Raw genomic sequence first — 22,497 nt, 5'->3', positions numbered from 1 at the left:
CTGTCTGTCTGTATCTGTTTACTCACACTATTCTGTTGTCCAGAGATTGCCTTCACCGAAGATCCAGAGTAAGATGTGCGACCTTGCTGCACAGGTCTGCTGCCAGGGCGAGCGAACGGTGATCTCATATCAGAGTATACTGCTGCGCCACTCGGTCCACTAAGGGAGGATGCTGTTGGCGTGTTACCATATTGTGACTGGTGTAGACTGCTGCCAGTCTTTGCTGGCGGTAGAGGAGGTTGTTGCGGCTGCTGCTGTTGTTGCAGCATCCCTGCCTTCCAGGAACCAGTGAACCCATCGGTCTGCTTCAAGGAGATCACATCATAAAGAACATAGCAAAGAAATTAAAGAACACATTGCCATCCCTCGTCAATGACATGGCGAAAGAGCACAGTGATTCAGAGACCCGAAAAGGGAAAAGATTTTCACTTGCACAAGAGTACTGCTACTGTAGCCCAGTATTCCAAACACACAAGCATGCCTAGCCAAATTCTGCATTGGCACACATCTACAATTTCTGCTGAATCCAACCTGCACAAGCCTGCATATGGAATCAATGCAAGATTGTTTATATGCACATATGCACATTTATCACTCTTCTATATCGACCTCCAACATAATTATATTGACCTTTGATAACTACCCACACTCATTAGTGATCACACCATCAACAGTATCAAATTCAAATATATTTTCTTTGACTCATAGCAGACTCAGCGGGGGACGTTCAGGTTGGTTGCAACCAACCTGAACGTCCTCCGCTGAGGATTTATTTTTTCTTTAACTCAATAAATACCACCGCACTTTTCCATGTAGCACTGCACAAGGAGTATTTTATAAACAGTATTTATTCGCCTTTAATAGTCGTTTCTCAAAAATGCGAAGACTCCACTGTAGTCATCCACTATATCCATACATCTTCCCAACACTCTCCAAACAGCCTCTGGGCTACTGCAGACAAAACACAGATTATATAAGTAACAAATACAAACATTTTGGCCAAAACAAATGTTTGTATATTTGGTCACGTATATATACTAGTAATCTCTGTATGGTCTGCAGTAACTACATTCCTGCAGATGGGCCTTGCCCAAAAATCAAATAATTTTAATATCTAAAGAGTCGGCGTGGAGAAAGCAATTTTATTAGTGCAATTAGGAGTATAATTGATGCAGACATGGCCAGACAACAACGAGTTCATGGAATTTTTAAGGATTTTTATGTTATTCAAAATCGATTTTCGTGTTCCGCTCATCAGTGAATAGTATCGGAACTGAGCGTACTGTGTACAAAAATAGAACATTTTATAACAGCATAATTAAAAGTGTGAACAAAAAAAAGGAAGTGCTACAGCATTACATAATAGGTGTCAAACATAGTGCTAACATATTATAACTGAGTGCAGGCACAAAGCATGAGGTGATACAGTGCAACATGACACAACATTTACATCTGATAACCAGCTACTCAGTTATAATATGTTAGCACTATGTTTGACACCTATTATGTAATGCTGTAGCACTTCCTTTTTTTTTGTTCACACTTTTAATTATGCTGTTATAAAATGTTCTATTTTTGTACACAGTACGCTCAGTTCCGATACTATTCACTGATGAGCGGAACACGAAAATCGATTTTGAATAACATAAAAACCCTTAAAAATTCCATGAACTCGTTGTTGTCTGGCCATGTCTGCATCTATTATACTCCTAATTTTAATATCTCTTTTTCTTTTAGTGATTGGTGTAGCCCAGAGACCGTTTGGAGAGTGTTGTGAAGATGTTTAATAGTGGTATTTCATAAACAGTATTTATTGGCTTTGAAATGCTCTGCCCTTTGAAATGAAGTCTTGTAATAGGTCTTCTGGATATAACGTCCATCTTGCCTGCCTTCTTAATGACGGGCCAGAATGTTCCCGGTTAAAACAGCTCCTTTTTGAAAATGTTTTCAATGGATGATGTGTCGCTTTGTTTTGCTTTAATCGGTGCTTTTCTCCGATGTCATGCAGTCGCTTTTATTTCTTGTGTACTTGCATACTGGTAGTAGTTTAGTCCCACAATCTGCGATAAAATGATCAGCTGTAGCACCTACTCCACTTTTATGTTTACGTATCTATGCCATTTGGATCTTGCCAAGTTGTACATTGTACTGAAGTACTATTGAGATACCGAATTCAAATAAATCAATACCAAAAATATGAGGTCTATCTCGATGTCTAGGAAACGACTTATCAGCGATATTCCCACCAAGGGCCTTAGCACAGTTTAAAGCCAGCTCAGTCGTAATTTTACTACTCTTGAAGACGCGTCGAGGGCCTTGGATTAGTTTACTGCCCGCTGAATATGCTCTTAACATGTGAGTACAAATTCCTGTATGCATTATAGTACGGCGCAGATAATGAATTCTGCATGAAATGTACGGTGTACTACAAAAAGCCACGCACTTCAGAAATGTGTACGGGTTTTGCCTCCCGTACTCTTTCATCTGTACGACTTTACTTTGTCTAGAGAATGAAGCTCGCAGTAACAGCCCAGCATTTCATTTGCCTCTATACTCCTTTTAGTAGTCCTCAGATGGTACTGAGTCACTAGAAGAAAATAATCATACCACACCAATTCTCTCTGCACACAAAACACAAAACTACGCAATAATTATAAGCATATTAAAACAAGCACAATGCAAGTGGGATAATACACGTACAGTCAACTTTGCTTATAGCGACACTCGGCGGGGCATCAGAAAAGTGTTCTTACTCGCGAATTGTCGTTATGCCCAAAGTCCCATTATATGTATCACAGTTGGATGGGACTTTGCTCTGGGCATGGAAATTTCTGTCGTTATTCGCGAATTGTCGTTATATCCGCAGTCGTTATTAGCGAAGTTGACTGTATCCTCGTTCTAAAATAGTTGGTGCATGGCAAGGAGGGCCTTGTGGCTTGTTTGTGCCATTCAGGTTAGCCCTCGGACCTACAGCCCTAAGGCTAACCTGTCGGGCACTAACAAACCCTAAGGCCCTCCCTGCAATGCACTAACCTATATTAATAATAGCATGGCTAGTTGTACTAAAGTCAAAACTGTTTTCAACCCGAATGTTGTACATTTAGCTGCGCTTGTGGCTCTTCGCCGACCCTGAGATGAAGAGTCTCGTGCTCTACATAACTGCATTACGACGAGCGAAACTCAAAATCAAACCGAGAAAGTGCCATCTCTTGCTTGCAGGTTCCATTGATAGTTGCACAGTTTTGCGGGGCTCCCGACTGGTGTTACTGTTAACCCTCCTGGCCTACTAGTCATGTGTTCAACAGTTGTGGCCCCGTACACTTTGTGTTTTGTTGTCGCCTTTTTAGGTTGCTTCACATTTAAATTCCCAAATCTTTCTCAGCAGTCTTCTTCCGTTTTTTATATAACTTCAATTTTACTTGCTTCCATCAACAGGAGTGGATGTCTTTTTTTCGGTGGGGGATAGTGTTGTACATGTGGCTGTGCTTGTAGCTCTTTGTTGTACACGTGGCTGCGCGTGTAGCTCTTTGTTATACATGCTGCTGCGTTTGTGTCTCTTTGTTGTACATGCTGCTGAACCGTGGTACACGCTGCTGCGCTGTCTTCGAATGATCTGTACATGCGGCTGCACCGTCTTCTGCCCCCTCCGCATGCACTCTCTCGTCTTGTCCCCGTTGTATACGCATTTGCTTGTCTTGTCTCCGTTGTATTCGTCCGGTTTCCGTCTTGTCTCCGTCGTCTTTGATCGTCTGCCGTCTTTGTCTCCCTTTTCAGTTCAGGACTGGTTGTATTACGCACAGGCACCAATTTCACTTCCACCGCCCCACTTTTCCTCGCATCTTCACAATATATTCCTTTGTCTTGTCTCGTCTCAGTGTCAGTTGTCTCGTCGTCTCTTGAAAACAAGAAGAGAAAACTCGCTCTATAAACTAAAGTAACTTGGCCTTTTGTTGTGTGGCGCGATCTCATCGAGGAGAATACTTAGTTCCATAAGCTAGACGTATAAGCATCGCCCAAGTTGACGACATGAACATCGGACATGCCTGAAAATTTGTTGAATAACTGTTAGTTTGCGTATGCAGCGAAGAGACAGTATTTTAAAGGGGATGTTTCCGTAATCTCGTGCATATAAGACCATGGTCTTTATTATAAGGGAGAGGTCTGCATTTTTGTTTTGATTTCAAGACCATGGTCACATAATTATGCGAGAGACAAACATCGCATCGACACAAACATGTGCAACAGTGAAAGTACGCATATCAATGCCAGTACAATGGAATTGTTCAGGAGGTCGCACGTGTCACTGACATGCACTCTCGTTTTGTGTTACATGTAGCTGTGACTTTCGTTAGGGTTCACACATTTAGGTCACAGGCTTTGTCTTCACCTTCTTTCGCGCCTGCTGATGGAGTTGTTGGCATGCAAGTGTTATAAGCTAGACGTTTTCACTGCAGTAGTGAGTTGGCTAGAGTAGGCTTTAGTGCTTACGAGTTCGGTGAAAGGTTTCAAGCAATTGCGGCTTGGAGCCAGAGTTTTCTAACAGAGTTCTCTTGGTAGTCGCGAGTTGGTCCTTTGTGTGGTTTGGGTGTGTGCCGAGGCAGAAGCACGCCTCTACAGAACATATTGGTAGCAGAGGATGGTTAATTAAGTCGAGTCGACCTCGTAAGTACTGAACGTTCCACCTAAGCGCGGCTATGGAGTCTCCAGTCGAAGAGGACAAGGAGAAAGACAGCCAAGCCGCGGAGGACGGGACCGCCAGCACCGAGGAAGCAAACCATTGAGAAGAACCAGCGGCAGTAGAGAACAAGCGCGAGAAGCTTAGCAAGCTGCTTAGAGAAAAGATGGTGGCTAAAAAACACTTCACCAACGCGCGGCGGACACTTCTTGTGCGCTCCATGAATGGCGGAGTGCGAGGAGAGCAAGCTAACGACGAGCTAGCCGAGCTAAGCTCACATTATGACAACGCCACCAGTGCTATCATGAACCTCGTCAGTCTGTACAGCTCAACACACGAAGAGAAGCGTATGGAAGTAACGCTGCGGGAAGCGGAATTGCTCGAGGAACAATTCACCACCGCAACCGAGAGCATTTTGGAGGACGTACGTGGGCAGGTACGTAGTTACGCGGAGGAAACTGACTACCTGGGCGTCTCACAGCGGCCCCACCCAGTCCAGGCTCGACGCAAACTAGCTTCGGAGGTCGGGTACGGGTACAGCGGACCTGCCGCAAGCACTATGCCCAGTTGGGCTGGAGCCCGGAGCTACCTGCACGCGCACGGCAGAAGTTCAGTTGAGACCTCGGAGTCTACTGCTGCACGTGGTCTAGCGTACGACTACGGCTACCATGGCTACACGTACGAGCCGACGAGCCGGTCAGCCGGCGTAGAGCAAGCAACAGTTGCAGACCAGCACCGGGGAACGGAGTACGGTCTTGCTGAAGTCAGCGAAAACAAGTACAAGTACAAGGCGGTCAGCGAAAGCGGACCGAAAGTCACCATGGGCACGGATGAGTTGCGACCAGAGACGCCGTTGGTTCACAGAGCGCTCACTCCGTCTAAGACCCAGGTCAGCGCGAGCAGAGCGGTAAGCGGCTCGCCTTTGTCCGCGGCTGTGGCGCAGGTTGGAGGGAGCGGCGCGCCAGCTGCTGCCACTTTAGAGTCTGGCGCCACCGGGCACTTCGACAGCGCGAACAGAGCGACAAGCGGTCCGCCTTTGTCCGCGGCTGTTCCCCAGATGAGCGCGAGCAGCGCACCACATGCGTCAGATCCAGAGTCTGCACCAGTGCCTGCAACGCTATTCAGCGCAACCGGCAGGCCGCCTGGATCCGAGCCTGCAACGCTATTTAGCGCAATTGGCAGGCCGCCTGGATCCGGGCCTGTGCACGCGTCGGAAATTCAGACCAGCGCGGACAGCGCACAACCTGTGACCTCTGCGCTAGCTGCAGGATCAGCGCCTTGGGGATTGATCAGCGCAAACAGCGCGAACGGTACTGGAGCGATCAGCATGACCAGCAACCTACCTGTGTCACCGGCTGAAACGTTAGCACTCCAGATTGCCAGCGCCAACAGCGCAAACAGAATGAGGCCAGAGATGCCTGCATCCCAGCAGACAGTCAGCGGAAGCAGCGCAATCGACAGACTGCCTGGATCATTCGTACCTGCAACGCTATTCAGCGCAATCGGCAGGCCGCCTGGATCCGCTTCTGCCACGCTATTCCAGCAATCCGTTGACACCCGTCACACCACTACTCGGTCGCCAGTAATTACATCTGCATCTCGGCAGTGGGCTGGCGCCAGTGGTGTGGTCGGCGTGCACACTGTGCCAGCAGCAAGTCTGTGGAGCCCGCCCGCTCCACAGGCCATGGGTTTGCAACCAGCAGGGTCGACTGCCGCACCAGTACCGGTGCCATCATTAGCACCAGGCCAAACGCGGCATCAGCAGTCATCGGACGAGATATTCCGGCGGCTGAAAACCATACAAATTCCAACGTTCACAGGCAACAAGAGAGCCTATCGTGCCTGGAGAGCAGCCTTCATGGCTTGTGTTGGGCAGACAAGCTCAAGTCCGGAGGTGAAGCTGCTGCACCTGAAGCAGTATTTAGGTGGAGAGGCATTGGTCGCCATCGAGAGCCTAGGCTACTCGGCCCATGCCTACGAAGCTGCCGTAAACCGTTTAGACAGGAAATTTGGTGGCGAGCAGAGGCAGACAAACCTCCAATTTGAGGAAGTAGAGTCGTTCCCCGCCCTCCGGACAGGCCGGCCTGGAGACCTGCAGAGATTCGCCGATTTGCTGGATGTGCTGATAGTGAACATGGCGGATGCAGGCACGGAATATGAGCTGGGCGATGGTCTTCTGTTCCGACAGCTGCAAAACAAGCTGCCCATGCCCATGCTGACCCACTTTAACCGTTGGCGTCACAACAACACGAAACCCAGCAGTGTACCAACGCTATTGGAATGGGTGACTCTCGAGGCAGAATTCGCTACTGGAGCAGCGGAGATGGCCCACGGAGTCAGTTCTGTGGATGGTCATCATGCAGCGGCGCTGCCGACTAAACCAGCCCCTGCAAGAAGTCGACCAGCTTTCGGTGGCAGTTCCGGAGCCCACGCGTCATCATTCCTGGTCTCTGGTCAGAGCGCTGCCAAAATCCAGTGTGCAGTATGTGATGCGCCCCATCACACATGGAGTTGTGATATCTTCAAGAGCGAGTCGCCCAGCAGGCGGTGGGAAACAGCAAAGAAGAAAGGCCTCTGCTATAGGTGCCTTGGCACTGGACATCGAGGGACATCCTGTACCAGAAACAGGAAGTGCGGTGTCAGTGGCTGCAGTCAGACACATCACCAGCTGCTTCATGATCGTCAACCGCAGCAGAAACGGAACCTGCCTGAAGCAGCCATGAGCAGTGATGTAGCATCGTCAAGCGCTCCCACAGCTTCGATCAGCACAAGAGGGGCAACAACACCTGCAATAGAGCCAGCCTCTATTAATTGCTCGATCCAAGCATGCAACATCACGGAAGGGGAGCCGGATCTGGGAGAAGATCGGCCACGTGGAGTTCCTTCGGTCTCGTTACGCATCCTCCCGGTGTCGCTTGTGCATGAAGGAGAACGGATACAGGTTAACGCTATGTTGGACGATTGCAGCACTACCATCTACATAACCACTGCAGCTGCCGGGCAGTTGAGGGTGGCAGGAAGACCGCAGCAGGCATCAGTTTCTCTTCTGAGCGGGTTGACGGAAACATTCGTCACGACGCCGGTCAACATCACAGTGGAAAGCGCTGACGGAACATTCCAGTCCAAATTAACGGCGCTAACTATTGAAAGCATCGCAAGCAACTTGAAGGCTTTTGACTGGGCGAATGCGGCAGCGCAATGGGACCACCTGCGAGATGTTCCCTTCACGGCTCTCACCGAGGAATCAGTGGACCTTCTAATTGGCAGTGATCATAGTGAATTGCATTCTTGCTGGGAGGAAGTCATTGGCAAGCCGGGAGAACCGCTAGCTCGCAGAACGCCATAAGGTTGGACATGTATCGGAGCAGTATTAAACAATGATGATCGACCAACCCGCGCCAACAGCACCTACTGTAGCGTACAGCTGAACCGGCAACGGGAAGTTGATCAAGGCGGTATCAGCCCTGAGCCCTCCTGGCACATGAAGGACCGCAGTGTGAAGCCTGAAGTTGAGCAGTCAATGCGGCAACTCGACGGGGCTGGGAACGAGATTCACCTTCAATGGAATGGCCAGAAATCAAAACTGCCCGACAATTACAGCATGGTATTCAGCGACTGCGTAGAGCCGGGCCCTAGACTGCAGCGAGAGATACTGGAAGTGCTGCTCGGATTCCGGCGCAACTCGGTAACCATCGTTTGTGATATTCGGGAGATGTACCTTCAGATTCGAAATCACTCCGAGGACCAACCGTACTTGCGTTTCTTGTGGCGACCACCGGAGAGAAATACTCAACCAGACGTTCTTCATCCCGACACGCCACGAGGGCACTAACGTTGGGAAGAATTACGGCAGTCTTTCCTGGTCCAGATGGACATGTACGAGTGGCTAAGGTGCTTGTGGGCGGCAAGGAGAAGACACGCCCTATCACGCGACTATGTCCGCTTGGCATGTGCTAAAGCCCCTGGTGTCACATTGGCTAGGTGACAACAACCAGCCGGAGGCATTTGTGAAACTGATTTCAAGGAAAGTTTGATTCACTATTTCTTGAATGTGTTCACATTGTTCATTTGCTGTATTTCTTCAACAGCTTTTCGGAATAATGCTTTTGTCGCATTGGAAATTTGTTTGTTGAGTTGCGATATGCTTTTCGATGTTACTTTTCAACATATCGGGAAGGGGAGAATGTTCAGGAGGTCGCACGTGTCACTGACATGCACTCTCGTTTTGTGTTACATGTAGCTGTGACTTTCGTTAGGGTTCACACATTTAAGTCACAGGCTTTGTCTTCACCTTCTTTCGCGCCTGCTGATGGAGTTGTTGGCATGCAAGTGTTATAAGCTAGACGTTTTCACTGCAGTAGTGAGTTGGCTAGAGTAGGCTTTAGTGCTTACGAGTTCGGTGAAAGGTTTCAAGCAATTGCGGCTTGGAGCCAGAGTTTTCTAACAGAGTTCTCTTGGTAGTCGCGAGCTGGTCCTTTGTGTGGTTTGGGTGTGTGCCGAGGTAGGAGCACACCTCTACAGAACAGGAATCATGATGAACCGCGTGTGGTTCTAAGATTTTCATTCACTTATATGTGCAGGTTCTTATAAGCGAGAGTGCTATTATATTCGAAAATAAGAACATGTCCTTAAATGCATGAGATTACGGTAAGCCTAAAATCAAATTTACACCAGCTGCAGTCTTCAGGGTGCTGAGTCGAATGGTAAGGGGTACGATGGGCCATTTCCTGGCGCCAATGTTGCAAAAGAAGGATCCACGAGCGGAATAGGGCTTGAAAGTGATGACGTCGAAACGGTCGGGGAGTAGTAAGTTCACATCAGATTTCTACTTTTGGATCCTCTGAAGTGGAACCTTTCTATTACCTCAGTGTGTGGGTGCATAGCAATCCTCTCATGTCGTATGCAGGTGTGACTTTTCTTCGTCACCAATTGTCATCCGACGCCCATTAGACTACCCAGTCAATTTCACAGGCTATATCCCCTTTGATATAGCCTGGATGCATGGATGCAGTGAATGGGATTTTCAGTCGTTGACCACTTCCTGGTGAGCTGATCTACTCACCTCCAACCGCTTTAGGAGCTGCATCTGCGCCTTGATCCTTGAAGGGTGGTGGTGTTCCTACGGATGTGGAAAGCCCGGCTTCCAGCCGAGTCTCAAGCGAACCGTGAAATTTAAAAAAAGAATATCCCCTTGCTGTGAGTATGACCGTTTGTAGGCATACAAGAACTCGATCCATGTGGGTCCAATTTTTTGAATTTTTGAAATTGTTTCTATGCTGTGACGTAGCACTTTCAAGCCCTATTCGAACCCAGCACCCCTGTCTTTCCGGGACAGGGGTGCCACCGTGGAGGTCGTCAGGCTCACGGTTCGAGTGAAGAACTGGGCGATCTCCACTATCAAATCGTGTCTTGGCAACTTGTAAAGGCTGCGGAACAAAAGCTGGCAGCGCTGGAGGCGAAGGTCAGTGAGGATGCAGACTCAATGTCATTGAGAGAGCGAGTCGTCATCAGATTCAGACCAAGAGTGAAGCTGGACTGCTTTGAAACGAGCTATGTGACATCTGTAAATAAATAATTATTATATCATATGCTGCTTTGTTATCCACTTTTGCAAAGCATGTTTGTAGCCGTAGGATGATTCGGACTGAACTGTAAAAATGCAACAAAGTTTTGCTTAACGGAGGAAGTAAAAACCCAGCGTGTATCACTGTATACTTCGCTGAAAACATGAAGAGCACAGCAAATTCATGTCGGGGCAACCTGTGGGAGCAAAAACGAAGAGTCCGTATGAGGCGTAATCTGTGCATTTCCCTGGAAAAAAAACATGAAGAGCCCCGCGAATCCATTTCGGGCGCATTCTGAAAATTCCCAGAATGCGCAAGCATTCCTGCGCAAACTGCAGATTGCTTCCGCATTGTGGGAAATCTCAGATTGCGCAAATTCTCTGCAAGCTGCAGCAAGCTGTTTCGGCCATAAAGGCCTCAAAGGAGGCACCACAGACATTAAGATAGCTCGTCGCTCTAGCGCCAGAGTGCTTTACCCACGAAAGGTACCAGGCAATGCGTATGGCAGCAGCACTATGGCAGCCTGTGTGTGTGTATGTGTGTGTGTGAAATTTTCGCGGAGAGGAAGCAGATTTGTTAGCTCCTGGTTTTCTCTTTGTTGGCCTCCTCCATGGGGCGGCCTTGGCCTTCTGGTCAGGGTCGTCCCTGGGTATTGAGTGGCAGTAGGCTTTTCATGCCGTGCAGCCGGTTTCGCTCGCGCGGAAGGACATTCAGTGAGCTGACGACCAGGGCGGGTAATTATTTGTTGTCGTCACCGTCTTCTTGCGTCCTTTCCGCATCCTCCGCAGTGGCGTGGCGAGCCCTCGGATCGATCCCCAGCCTGAAACAATGCAGTGGCGTTCGGCAAAGCACGTGGATTCCTGGATGAGAAAGGAAACAGGTCACACTCGCAGCAATTTATTCCTGCGCGGTGTATCGCTGGAATTGTGGATTTGTCGTGTTGTTTGGACCCGAGTGGCCAGTTGTCGTGCGGCGATGGTGTAGTGATGTTAGCTTGCCGTGCACACTCCTCGTCGTTTCGTGAAAGTTCGTCTTGTGGAGCCCTTGTGGGACATTCGGTGCCCACCCTCCAGTTCAAGATTGTGCTTTCCTGGTTTATGAAGGCCGAAGCAGTAAGCGTACAGACGTTGAACTGAACATCATGTTCCTTTTTCAGTCGTTGCATGTTATACTTATAGTGGACCTACAGCAGACTGTTCATCTGGTTTGTGATATTTCTTCCCTCTGTTTGTGAGTCCTTTTCCATCAATATGGCAGCTTGTTTTGATTTTCTTTTTTTTCAATTCATTTTGCTGTACTTCCTGTTTTGTTTTGCGCCACTGCCCCTCACCTTGCGCTCAGTTCTCTGAGTGGAGGGCGGCGTGACCCCACGGGGTAGCTGATTGATAGTAGTAGTAGTAGTAGTGTGTGCGTGTGTGTGTGTGTGTGTGTGTGTGTGCATATGTGTGCATGTGTATCTGTGTCTGTGTGTGTGTATCTGTGTGTGTCTGTCTGTCTGTATCTGTTTACTCACACTGCTCTGTTGTCCAGAGATTGCCTTCACCGAAGATCCAGAGTAAGATGTGTGACCTTGCTGCACAGGTCTGCTGCCAGGGCGAGCGTACGGTGATCTCATATCAGAGTGTACTGCTGCGCCACTCGGTCCACTGAGGGAGGATGCTGTTGGCGTGTTACCATATTGTGACTGGTGTAGACTGCTGCCAGTCTTTGCTGGCGGTAGAGGAGGTTGTTGCGGCTGCTGCTGTTGTTGCAGCATCCCTGCCTTCCAGGAACCAGTGAACCCATCGGTCTGCTTCAAGGAGATCACATCATAAAGAACATAGCAAAGAAATTAAAGAACACATTGCCATCCCTCGTCAACTTGATGACATGGCGAAAGAGCACAGTGATTCAGAGACCCGAAAAGGGAAAAGATTTTCACTTGCACAAGAGTACTGCTACTGTAGCCCAGTATTCCAAACACACAAGCATGCCTAGCCAAATTCTGCATTGGCACACATCTACAATTTCTGCTGAATCCAACCAGCACTAGCCTGCATATGGAATCAATGCAAGATTGTTTATATGCACATATGCACATTTATCACTCTTCTATATCGACCTCCAACATATATTGACCTTTGATAACTACCCACACTCATTAGTGATCACACCATCAACAGTATCAAATTCAAATATATTTTCTTTGACTCATAGCAGACTCAGCGGAGGACGTTCAGGTTGGTTGCAACCAACCTGAACGTCCTCCGCTGAGGATTTATTTTTTCTTTAACTCAATAAATACCACCGCACTTTTCCATGTAGCACTGCACAAGGAGTATTTTATAAACAGTATTTATTCGCCTTTAATAGTCGTTTCTCAAAAATGCGAAGACTCCACTGTAGTCATCCACTATATCCATACATTGTTAAAACAACACTCTCCAAACGGTCTCTGGGCTACTGCAGACAAAACACAGATTATACAAGTAACAAATACAAACATTTTGGCCAAAACAAATGTTTGTATATTTGGTCACGTACTAGTAATCTCTGTATGGTCTGCAGTAACTACATTCCTGCAGATGGGCCTTGCCCAAAAAATCAAATAATTTTAATATCTCTTTTTCTTTTAGTGACTGGTGTAGCCCAGAGACCGTTTGGAGAGTGTTGTGAAGATGTTTAATAGTGGTATTTCATAAACAGTCTTTATTGGCTTTGGAATGCTCTGCCCTTTGAAATGAAGTCTTGTAATAGGTCTTCTGCATTTAACGTCCATCTTGCCTGCCTTCTTAATGACGGGCCAGAATGTTCCCGGTTAAAACAGCTCCTTTTGAATTTCAATGAATGATGTGTCGCTTTGTTTTGCTTTAATCGGTGCTTTTCTCCGATGTCATGCAGTCGTACTTATTCAGCTTTTATTTCTTGTGTACTTGCATACTGGTATTAGTTTAGTCCCACAACCTGCGATAAAATGATCAGCTGTAGCACCTACTCCACTTTTATGTTTACGTATCTATGCCATTCGGATCTTGCCAAGTTGTACATTGTACTGAAGTACTATTGAGATACCGAATTCAAATAAATCAATACCAAAAATATGAGGTCTATCTCGATGTCTAGGAAACGACTTATCAGCGATATTCCCACCAAGGGCCTTAGCACAGTTTAAAGCCAGCTCAGTCGTAATTTTACTACTCTGGAAGACGCGTCGAGGGCCTTGGATTAGTTTACTGCCCGCTGAATATGCTCTTAACATGTGAGTACAAATTCCTGTATGCATTATAGTACGGCGCAGATAATGAACTCTGCATGAAATGTACGGTGTACTACAAAAAGCCACGCACTTCAGAAATGTGTACGGGTTTTGCCTCCCGTACTTTTTCATCTGTACGACTTTACTTTGTCAAGAGAATTAAGCTCGCAATAACAGCCCAGCATTTCATTTGCCTCTATTTTCCTGTTAGTAGTCCTCAGATGGTAATGAGTCACTAGAAGAAAATAATCATACCACACCAATTCTCTCTGCACACAAAACACAAAACTACCCAACAATTATAAGCGTAAACAAGCACAATGCAAGTGGGATAATACACGTACAGTCAACTTTGCTTATAGCGACACTCGGCGGGGCATCAGAAAAGTGTCCTTACTCGCGAATTGTCGTTATGCCCAAAGTCCTATTATATGTATTACAGTTGGATGGGACTTTGCTCTGGGCATGGAAATTTCTGTCGTTATTCGTGAATTGTCGTTATATCCGCAGTCGTTATTAGCGAAGTTGACTGTATCCTCGTTCTAAAATAGTTGGTGCATGGCAAGGAGGGCCTTGTGGCTTGTTTGTGCCATTCAGGTTAGCCCTCGGGCCTACAGCCCTAAGGCTAACCTGTCGGGCACTAACAAACCCTAAGGCCCTCCCTGCAATGCACTAACCTATATTAATAATAGCATGGCTAGTTGTACTAAAGTCAAAACTGTTTTCAACCCGAATGTTGTACATTTAGCTGCGCTTGTGGCTCTTCGCCGACCCTGAGATGAAGAGTCTCGTGCTCTACATAACTGCATTACGACGAGCGAAACTCAAAATCAAACCGAGAAAGTGCCATCTCTTGCTTGCAGGTTCCATTGATAGTTGCACAGTTTTGCGGGGCTCCCGACTGGTGTTAACTGTTAACCCTCCTGCCTACTAGTCATGTGTTCAACAGTTGTGGCCCCGTACACTTTGTGTTTTGTTGTCGCCTTTTTAGGTTGCTTCACATTTAAATTCCCAAATCTTTCTCAGCAGTCTTCTTCCGTTTTTTATATAACTTCAATTTTGCTTGCTTCCATCAACAGGAGTGGATGTCTTTTTTTCGGTGGGGGATAGTGTTGTACATGTGGCTGTGCTTGTAGCTCTTTGTTGTACACGTGGCTGCGCGTGTAGCTCTTTGTTGTACATGCTGCTGCGTTTGCGTCTCTTTGTCGTACATGCTGCTGAACCGTGGTACACGCTGCTGCTCTGTCTTCGAATGATCTGTACATGCGGCTGCACCGTCTTCTGCCCCCTCCGCATGCACTCTTTCTCGTCTTGTCCCCGTTGTATACGCATTTGCTTGTCTTGTCTCCGTTGTATTCGTCCGGTTTCCGTCTTGTCTCCGTCGTCTTTGATCGTCTGCCGTCTTTGTCTCCCTTTTCAGTTCGGGACTGGTTGTATTACGCACAGGCACCAATTTCACTTCCACCGCCCCACTTTTCCTCGCGTCTTCACAATATATTCCTTTGTCTTGTCTCGTCTCAGTGTCAGTTGTCTCGTCGTCTCTTGAAAACAAGAAGAGAACTCGCTCTATAAACAAAAGTAACTTGGCCTTTAGTTGTGTGGCGCAATCTCATTGAGGAGCATACTTCGTCCCATAAGCTAGACGTATAAGCATCGCCCAAGTTGACGACATGAACATCGGACATGCCTGAAAATTTGGTGAATAACTGTTAGTTTGCGTATGCAGCGAAGAGACAGTATTTTAAAGGGGATGTTTCCGTAATCTCGTGCATATAAGACCATGGTCTTTATTATAATCGAGAGGTCTGCATTTTTGTTTTGATTTCAAGACCATGGTCATATAATTATGCGAGAGACAAACATCGCATCGACACAAACATGTGCAACAGTGAAAGTACGCATATCAATGCCAGTACAATGGAATTGTTCAGGAGGTCGCACGTGTCACCGACATGCACTCTCGTTTTGTGTTACATGTAACTGTGACTTTCGTTAGGGTTCACACATTTAAGTCACAGGCTTTGTCTTCACCTTCTTTCGCACCTGCTGATGGAGTTGTTGGCATGCAAGTGTTATAAGCTAGACGTTTTCACTGCAGTAGTGAGTTGGCTAGAGTAGGCTTTAGTGCTTACGAGTTCGGTGAAAGGTTTCAATCAATTGCGGCTTGGAGCCAGAATTTTCTAACAGAGTTCTCTTGGTAGTCGCGAGCTTGTCCTTTGTGTGGTTTGGGTGTGTGCCGAGGTAGGAGCACGCCTCTACAGAACAGGAATCATGATGAACCGCGTGTGGTTCTATGATTTTCATTCACTTATATGTGCAGGTTCTTATAAGCGAGAGTGCAATTATATTCGAAAATAAGAACATGTCCTTAAATGCATGAGATTACGGTAAGCCTAAAATCAAATTTACACCAGCTGCAGTCTTCAGGGTGCCGAGTCGAATGGTAAGGGGTACGATGGGCCATTTCCTGGCGCCAATGTTGCAAAAGAAGGATCCACGGGCGGAATAGGGCTTGAAAGTGATGACGTCAAAACGGTCGGGGAGTAGTAAGTTCACATCAGATTTCTACTTTTGGATCCTCTGAAGTGGAACTTTTCTATTACCTCAGTGTGTGGGTGCATAGCAATCCTCTCATGTCATATGCAGGTGTGACTTTTCTTCGTCACCAATTGTCATCCGACGCCCATTAGACTACCCAGTCAATTTCACAGGCTATATCCCCTTTGATATAGCCTGGATGCATGGATGCAGTGAATGGGATTTTCAGTCGTTGACCACTTCCTGGTGAGCTGATCTACTCACCTCCAACCGCTTTAGGAGCTGCATCTGCGCCTTGATCCTTGAAGGGTGGTGGTGTTCCTACGGATGTGGAAAGCCCGGCTTCCAGCCGAGTCTCAAGCGAACCGTGAAATTTAAAAAAAGAATATCCCCTTGCTGTTAGTATGACCCCTTGTAGCCATACAAGAACTCGATCCATGTGGGTCCAATTTTTGAATTTTTGAAATTGTTTCTATGCTGTGACGTAGCACTTTCAAGCCCTATTCGAACCCAGCACCCCTGTCTTTCCGGGACAGGGGTACCACCGTGGAGGTCGTCAGGCTCACAGTTCGAGTGAAGAACTTGGCGATCTCCACTATCAAATCGTGTCTTGGCAACTTGTAAAGGCTGCGGAACAAAAGCTGGCAGCGCTGGAGGCGAAAGTCAGTGAGGATGCAGACTCAATGTCATTGAGAGAGCGAGTCGTCATCAGATTCAGACCAAGAGTGAAGCTGGACTGCTTTGAAACGAGCTATGTGACATCTGTAAATAAATAATTATTATATCATATGCTGCTTTGTTATCCACTTTTGCAAAGCATGTTTGTAGCCGTAGGATGATTCGGACTGCACTGTAAAAATGCAACAAAGTTTTGCTTAACGGAGGAAGTAAAAACCCAGCGTGTATCACTGTATACTTCGCTGAAAACATGAAGAGCACAGCAAATTCATGTCGGGGCAACCTGTGGGAGCAAAAACGAAGAGTCCGTATGAGGCGTAATCTGTGCATTTCCCTGGGAAAAAAAACATGAAGAGCCCCGCGAATCCATTTCGGGCGCATTCTGAAAATTCCAAGAATGCGCAAGCATTCCTGCGCAAACTGCAGATTGCTTCCGCATTGTGGGAAATCTCAGATTGCGCAAATTCTCTGCAAGCTGCAGCAAGCTGTTTCGGCCATAAAGGCCTCAAAGGAGGCACCACAGACATTAAGATAGCTCGTCGCTCTAGCGCCAGAGTGCTCTACCCACGAAAGGTACCAGGCAATGCGTATGGCAGCAGCACTACGGCAGCCTGTGTGTGTGTATGTGTGTGTGTGAAATTTTCGCGGAGAGGAAGCAGATTTGTTAGCTCCTGGTTTTCTCTTTGTTGGCCTCCTCCACGGGGCGGCCTTGGCCTTCTGGTCAGGGTCGTCCCTGGGTATTGAGTGGCAGTAGGCTTTTCATGCCGTGCAGCCGGTTTCGCTCGCGCGGAAGGACATTCAGTGAGCTGACGACCAGGGCGGGTAATTATTTGTTGCCGTCACCGTCTTCTTGCGTCCTTTCCGCATCCTCCGCAGTGGCGTGGCGAGCCCTCGGATCGATCCCCAGCCTGAAACAATGCAGTGGCGTTCGGCAAAGCACGTGAATTCCTGGATGAGAAAGGAAACAGGTCACACTCGCAGCAATTTATTCCTGCGCGGTGTATCGCTGGAATTGTGGATTTGTCGTGTTGTTTGGACCTGAGTGGCCAGTTGTCGTGCGGCGATGGTGTAGTGATGTTAGCTTGCCGTGCACACTCCTCGTCGTTTCGTGAAAGTTCGTCTTGTGGAGCCCTTGTGGGACGTTCGGTGCCCACCCTCCAGTTCAAGATTGTGCTTTCCTGGTTTATGAAGGCCGAAGCAGTAAGCGTACAGACGTTGAACTGAACATCATGTTCCTTTTTCAGTCGTTGCATGTTATACTTATAGTGGACCTACAGCAGACTGTTCATCTGGTTTGTGATATTTCTTCCCTCTGTTTGTGAGTCCTTTTCCATCAATATGGCAGCTTGTTTTGATTTTCTTTTTTTTCAATTCATTTTGCTGTACTTCCTGTTTTGTTTTGCGCCACTGCCCCTCACCTTGCGCTCAGTTCTCTGAGTGGAGGGCGGCGTGACCCCACGGGGTAGCTGATTGATAGTAGTAGTAGTAGTAGTGTGTGCGTGTGTGTGTGTGTGTGTGTGTGTGTGTGTGTGTGCATATGTGTGCATGTGTATCTGTGTCTGTCTGTCTGTATCTGTTTACTCACACTGCTCTGTTGTCCAGAGATTGCCTTCACCGAAGATCCAGAGTAAGATGTGTGACCTTGCTGCACAGGTCTGCTGCCAGGGCGAGCGTACGGTGATCTCATATCAGAGTGTACTGCTGCGCCACTCGGTCCACTGAGGGAGGATGCTGTTGGCGTGTTACCATATTGTGACTGGTGTAGACTGCTGCCAGTCTTTGCTGGCGGTAGAGGAGGTTGTTGCGGCTGCTGCTGTTGTTGCAGCATCCCTGCCTTCCAGGAACCAGTGAACCCATCGGTCTGCTTCAAGGAGATCACATCATAAAGAACATAGCAAAGAAATTAAAGAACACATTGCCATCCCTCGTCAACTTGATGACATGGCGAAAGAGCACAGTGATTCAGAGACCCGAAAAGGGAAAAGATTTTCACTTGCACAAGAGTACTGCTACTGTAGCCCAGTATTCCAAACACACAAGCATGCCTAGCCAAATTCTGCATTGGCACACATCTACAATTTCTGCTGAATCCAACCAGCACAAGCCTGCATATGGAATCAATGCAAGATTGTTTATATGCACATATGCACATTTATCACTCTTCTATATCGACCTCCAACATATATTGACCTTTGATAACTACCCACACTCATTAGTGATCACACCATCAACAGTATCAAATTCAAATATATTTTCTTTGACTCATAGCAGACTCAGCGGAGGACGTTCAGGTTGGTTGCAACCAACCTGAACGTCCTCCGCTGAGGATTTATTTTTTCTTTAACTCAATAAATACCACCGCACTTTTCCATGTAGCACTGCACAAGGAGTATTTTATAAACAGTATTTATTCGCCTTTAATAGTCGTTTCTCAAAAATGCGAAGACTCCACTGTAGTCATCCACTATATCCATACATTGTTAAAACAACACTCTCCAAACGGTCTCTGGGCTACTGCAGACAAAACACAGATTATACAAGTAACAAATACAAACATTTTGGCCAAAACAAATGTTTGTATATTTGGTCACGTACTAGTAATCTCTGTATGGTCTGCAGTAACTACATTCCTGCAGATGGGCCTTGCCCAAAAAATCAAATAATTTTAATATCTCTTTTTCTTTTAGTGACTGGTGTAGCCCAGAGACCGTTTGGAGAGTGTTGTGAAGATGTTTAATAGTGGTATTTCATAAACAGTCTTTATTGGCTTTGGAATGCTCTGCCCTTTGAAATGAAGTCTTGTAATAGGTCTTCTGCATTTAACGTCCATCTTGCCTGCCTTCTTAATGACGGGCCAGAATGTTCCCGGTTAAAACAGCTCCTTTTGAATTTCAATGAATGATGTGTCGCTTTGTTTTGCTTTAATCGGTGCTTTTCTCCGATGTCATGCAGTCGTACTTATTCAGCTTTTATTTCTTGTGTACTTGCATACTGGTATTAGTTTAGTCCCACAACCTGCGATAAAATGATCAGCTGTAGCACCTACTCCACTTTTATGTTTACGTATCTATGCCATTCGGATCTTGCCAAGTTGTACATTGTACTGAAGTACTATTGAGATACCGAATTCAAATAAATCAATACCAAAAATATGAGGTCTATCTCGATGTCTAGGAAACGACTTATCAGCGATATTCCCACCAAGGGCCTTAGCACAGTTTAAAGCCAGCTCAGTCGTAATTTTACTACTCTGGAAGACGCGTCGAGGGCCTTGGATTAGTTTACTGCCCGCTGAATATGCTCTTAACATGTGAGTACAAATTCCTGTATGCATTATAGTACGGCGCAGATAATGAACTCTGCATGAAATGTACGGTGTACTACAAAAAGCCACGCACTTCAGAAATGTGTACGGGTTTTGCCTCCCGTACTTTTTCATCTGTACGACTTTACTTTGTCAAGAGAATTAAGCTCGCAATAACAGCCCAGCATTTCATTTGCCTCTATTTTCCTGTTAGTAGTCCTCAGATGGTAATGAGTCACTAGAAGAAAATAATCATACCACACCAATTCTCTCTGCACACAAAACACAAAACTACCCAACAATTATAAGCGTAAACAAGCACAATGCAAGTGGGATAATACACGTACAGTCAACTTTGCTTATAGCGACACTCGGCGGGGCATCAGAAAAGTGTCCTTACTCGCGAATTGTCGTTATGCCCAAAGTCCTATTATATGTATTACAGTTGGATGGGACTTTGCTCTGGGCATGGAAATTTCTGTCGTTATTCGTGAATTGTCGTTATATCCGCAGTCGTTATTAGCGAAGTTGACTGTATCCTCGTTCTAAAATAGTTGGTGCATGGCAAGGAGGGCCTTGTGGCTTGTTTGTGCCATTCAGGTTAGCCCTCGGGCCTACAGCCCTAAGGCTAACCTGTCGGGCACTAACAAACCCTAAGGCCCTCCCTGCAATGCACTAACCTATATTAATAATAGCATGGCTAGTTGTACTAAAGTCAAAACTGTTTTCAACCCGAATGTTGTACATTTAGCTGCGCTTGTGGCTCTTCGCCGACCCTGAGATGAAGAGTCTCGTGCTCTACATAACTGCATTACGACGAGCGAAACTCAAAATCAAACCGAGAAAGTGCCATCTCTTGCTTGCAGGTTCCATTGATAGTTGCACAGTTTTGCGGGGCTCCCGACTGGTGTTAACTGTTAACCCTCCTGCCTACTAGTCATGTGTTCAACAGTTGTGGCCCCGTACACTTTGTGTTTTGTTGTCGCCTTTTTAGGTTGCTTCACATTTAAATTCCCAAATCTTTCTCAGCAGTCTTCTTCCGTTTTTTATATAACTTCAATTTTGCTTGCTTCCATCAACAGGAGTGGATGTCTTTTTTTCGGTGGGGGATAGTGTTGTACATGTGGCTGTGCTTGTAGCTCTTTGTTGTACACGTGGCTGCGCGTGTAGCTCTTTGTTGTACATGCTGCTGCGTTTGCGTCTCTTTGTCGTACATGCTGCTGAACCGTGGTACACGCTGCTGCTCTGTCTTCGAATGATCTGTACATGCGGCTGCACCGTCTTCTGCCCCCTCCGCATGCACTCTTTCTCGTCTTGTCCCCGTTGTATACGCATTTGCTTGTCTTGTCTCCGTTGTATTCGTCCGGTTTCCGTCTTGTCTCCGTCGTCTTTGATCGTCTGCCGTCTTTGTCTCCCTTTTCAGTTCGGGACTGGTTGTATTACGCACAGGCACCAATTTCACTTCCACCGCCCCACTTTTCCTCGCGTCTTCACAATATATTCCTTTGTCTTGTCTCGTCTCAGTGTCAGTTGTCTCGTCGTCTCTTGAAAACAAGAAGAGAACTCGCTCTATAAACAAAAGTAACTTGGCCTTTAGTTGTGTGGCGCAATCTCATTGAGGAGCATACTTCGTCCCATAAGCTAGACGTATAAGCATCGCCCAAGTTGACGACATGAACATCGGACATGCCTGAAAATTTGGTGAATAACTGTTAGTTTGCGTATGCAGCGAAGAGACAGTATTTTAAAGGGGATGTTTCCGTAATCTCGTGCATATAAGACCATGGTCTTTATTATAATCGAGAGGTCTGCATTTTTGTTTTGATTTCAAGACCATGGTCATATAATTATGCGAGAGACAAACATCGCATCGACACAAACATGTGCAACAGTGAAAGTACGCATATCAATGCCAGTACAATGGAATTGTTCAGGAGGTCGCACGTGTCACCGACATGCACTCTCGTTTTGTGTTACATGTAACTGTGACTTTCGTTAGGGTTCACACATTTAAGTCACAGGCTTTGTCTTCACCTTCTTTCGCACCTGCTGATGGAGTTGTTGGCATGCAAGTGTTATAAGCTAGACGTTTTCACTGCAGTAGTGAGTTGGCTAGAGTAGGCTTTAGTGCTTACGAGTTCGGTGAAAGGTTTCAATCAATTGCGGCTTGGAGCCAGAATTTTCTAACAGAGTTCTCTTGGTAGTCGCGAGCTTGTCCTTTGTGTGGTTTGGGTGTGTGCCGAGGTAGGAGCACGCCTCTACAGAACAGGAATCATGATGAACCGCGTGTGGTTCTATGATTTTCATTCACTTATATGTGCAGGTTCTTATAAGCGAGAGTGCAATTATATTCGAAAATAAGAACATGTCCTTAAATGCATGAGATTACGGTAAGCCTAAAATCAAATTTACACCAGCTGCAGTCTTCAGGGTGCCGAGTCGAATGGTAAGGGGTACGATGGGCCATTTCCTGGCGCCAATGTTGCAAAAGAAGGATCCACGG

The 22,497-nt window shown here is 46.7% G+C and overlaps 1 protein-coding gene across 7 annotated transcripts in view; it reads right to left on the bottom strand.

The window, feature by feature from the left end:
* Nucleotides 1–22,497, bottom strand: part of LOC135814854 (mushroom body large-type Kenyon cell-specific protein 1-like) — a 72,775-nt gene that overhangs the window by 36,362 nt on the left and 13,916 nt on the right. For 4 of the 7 annotated variants that reach the window (XM_065328049.1, XM_065328071.1, XM_065328057.1 and 1 more), the window contains exons 5-7: nt 18,276–18,554; nt 11,753–12,031; nt 27–305 (exon numbers count right to left, since the gene is read on the bottom strand). In XM_065328049.1, coding sequence (XP_065184121.1) covers nt 27–305; nt 11,753–12,031; nt 18,276–18,554 — 837 coding nt within the window. The remainder of the gene's footprint in view (nt 1–26; nt 306–11,752; nt 12,032–18,275; nt 18,555–22,497) is intronic. The other 3 variants (XM_065328063.1, XM_065328086.1, XM_065328079.1) reach the window with 3 other exon arrangements.

The sequence above is a fragment of the Sycon ciliatum genome, chromosome 1, assembly GCF_964019385.1.
Source record: "Sycon ciliatum chromosome 1, ocSycCili1.1, whole genome shotgun sequence".
In the NCBI taxonomy this organism is placed as follows: Eukaryota; Metazoa; Porifera; class Calcarea; order Leucosolenida; family Sycettidae; genus Sycon; species Sycon ciliatum.
The sequence above is the reverse complement of the archived record's forward strand: the minus strand, read 5'-3'. Positions and strand labels throughout refer to the sequence as shown.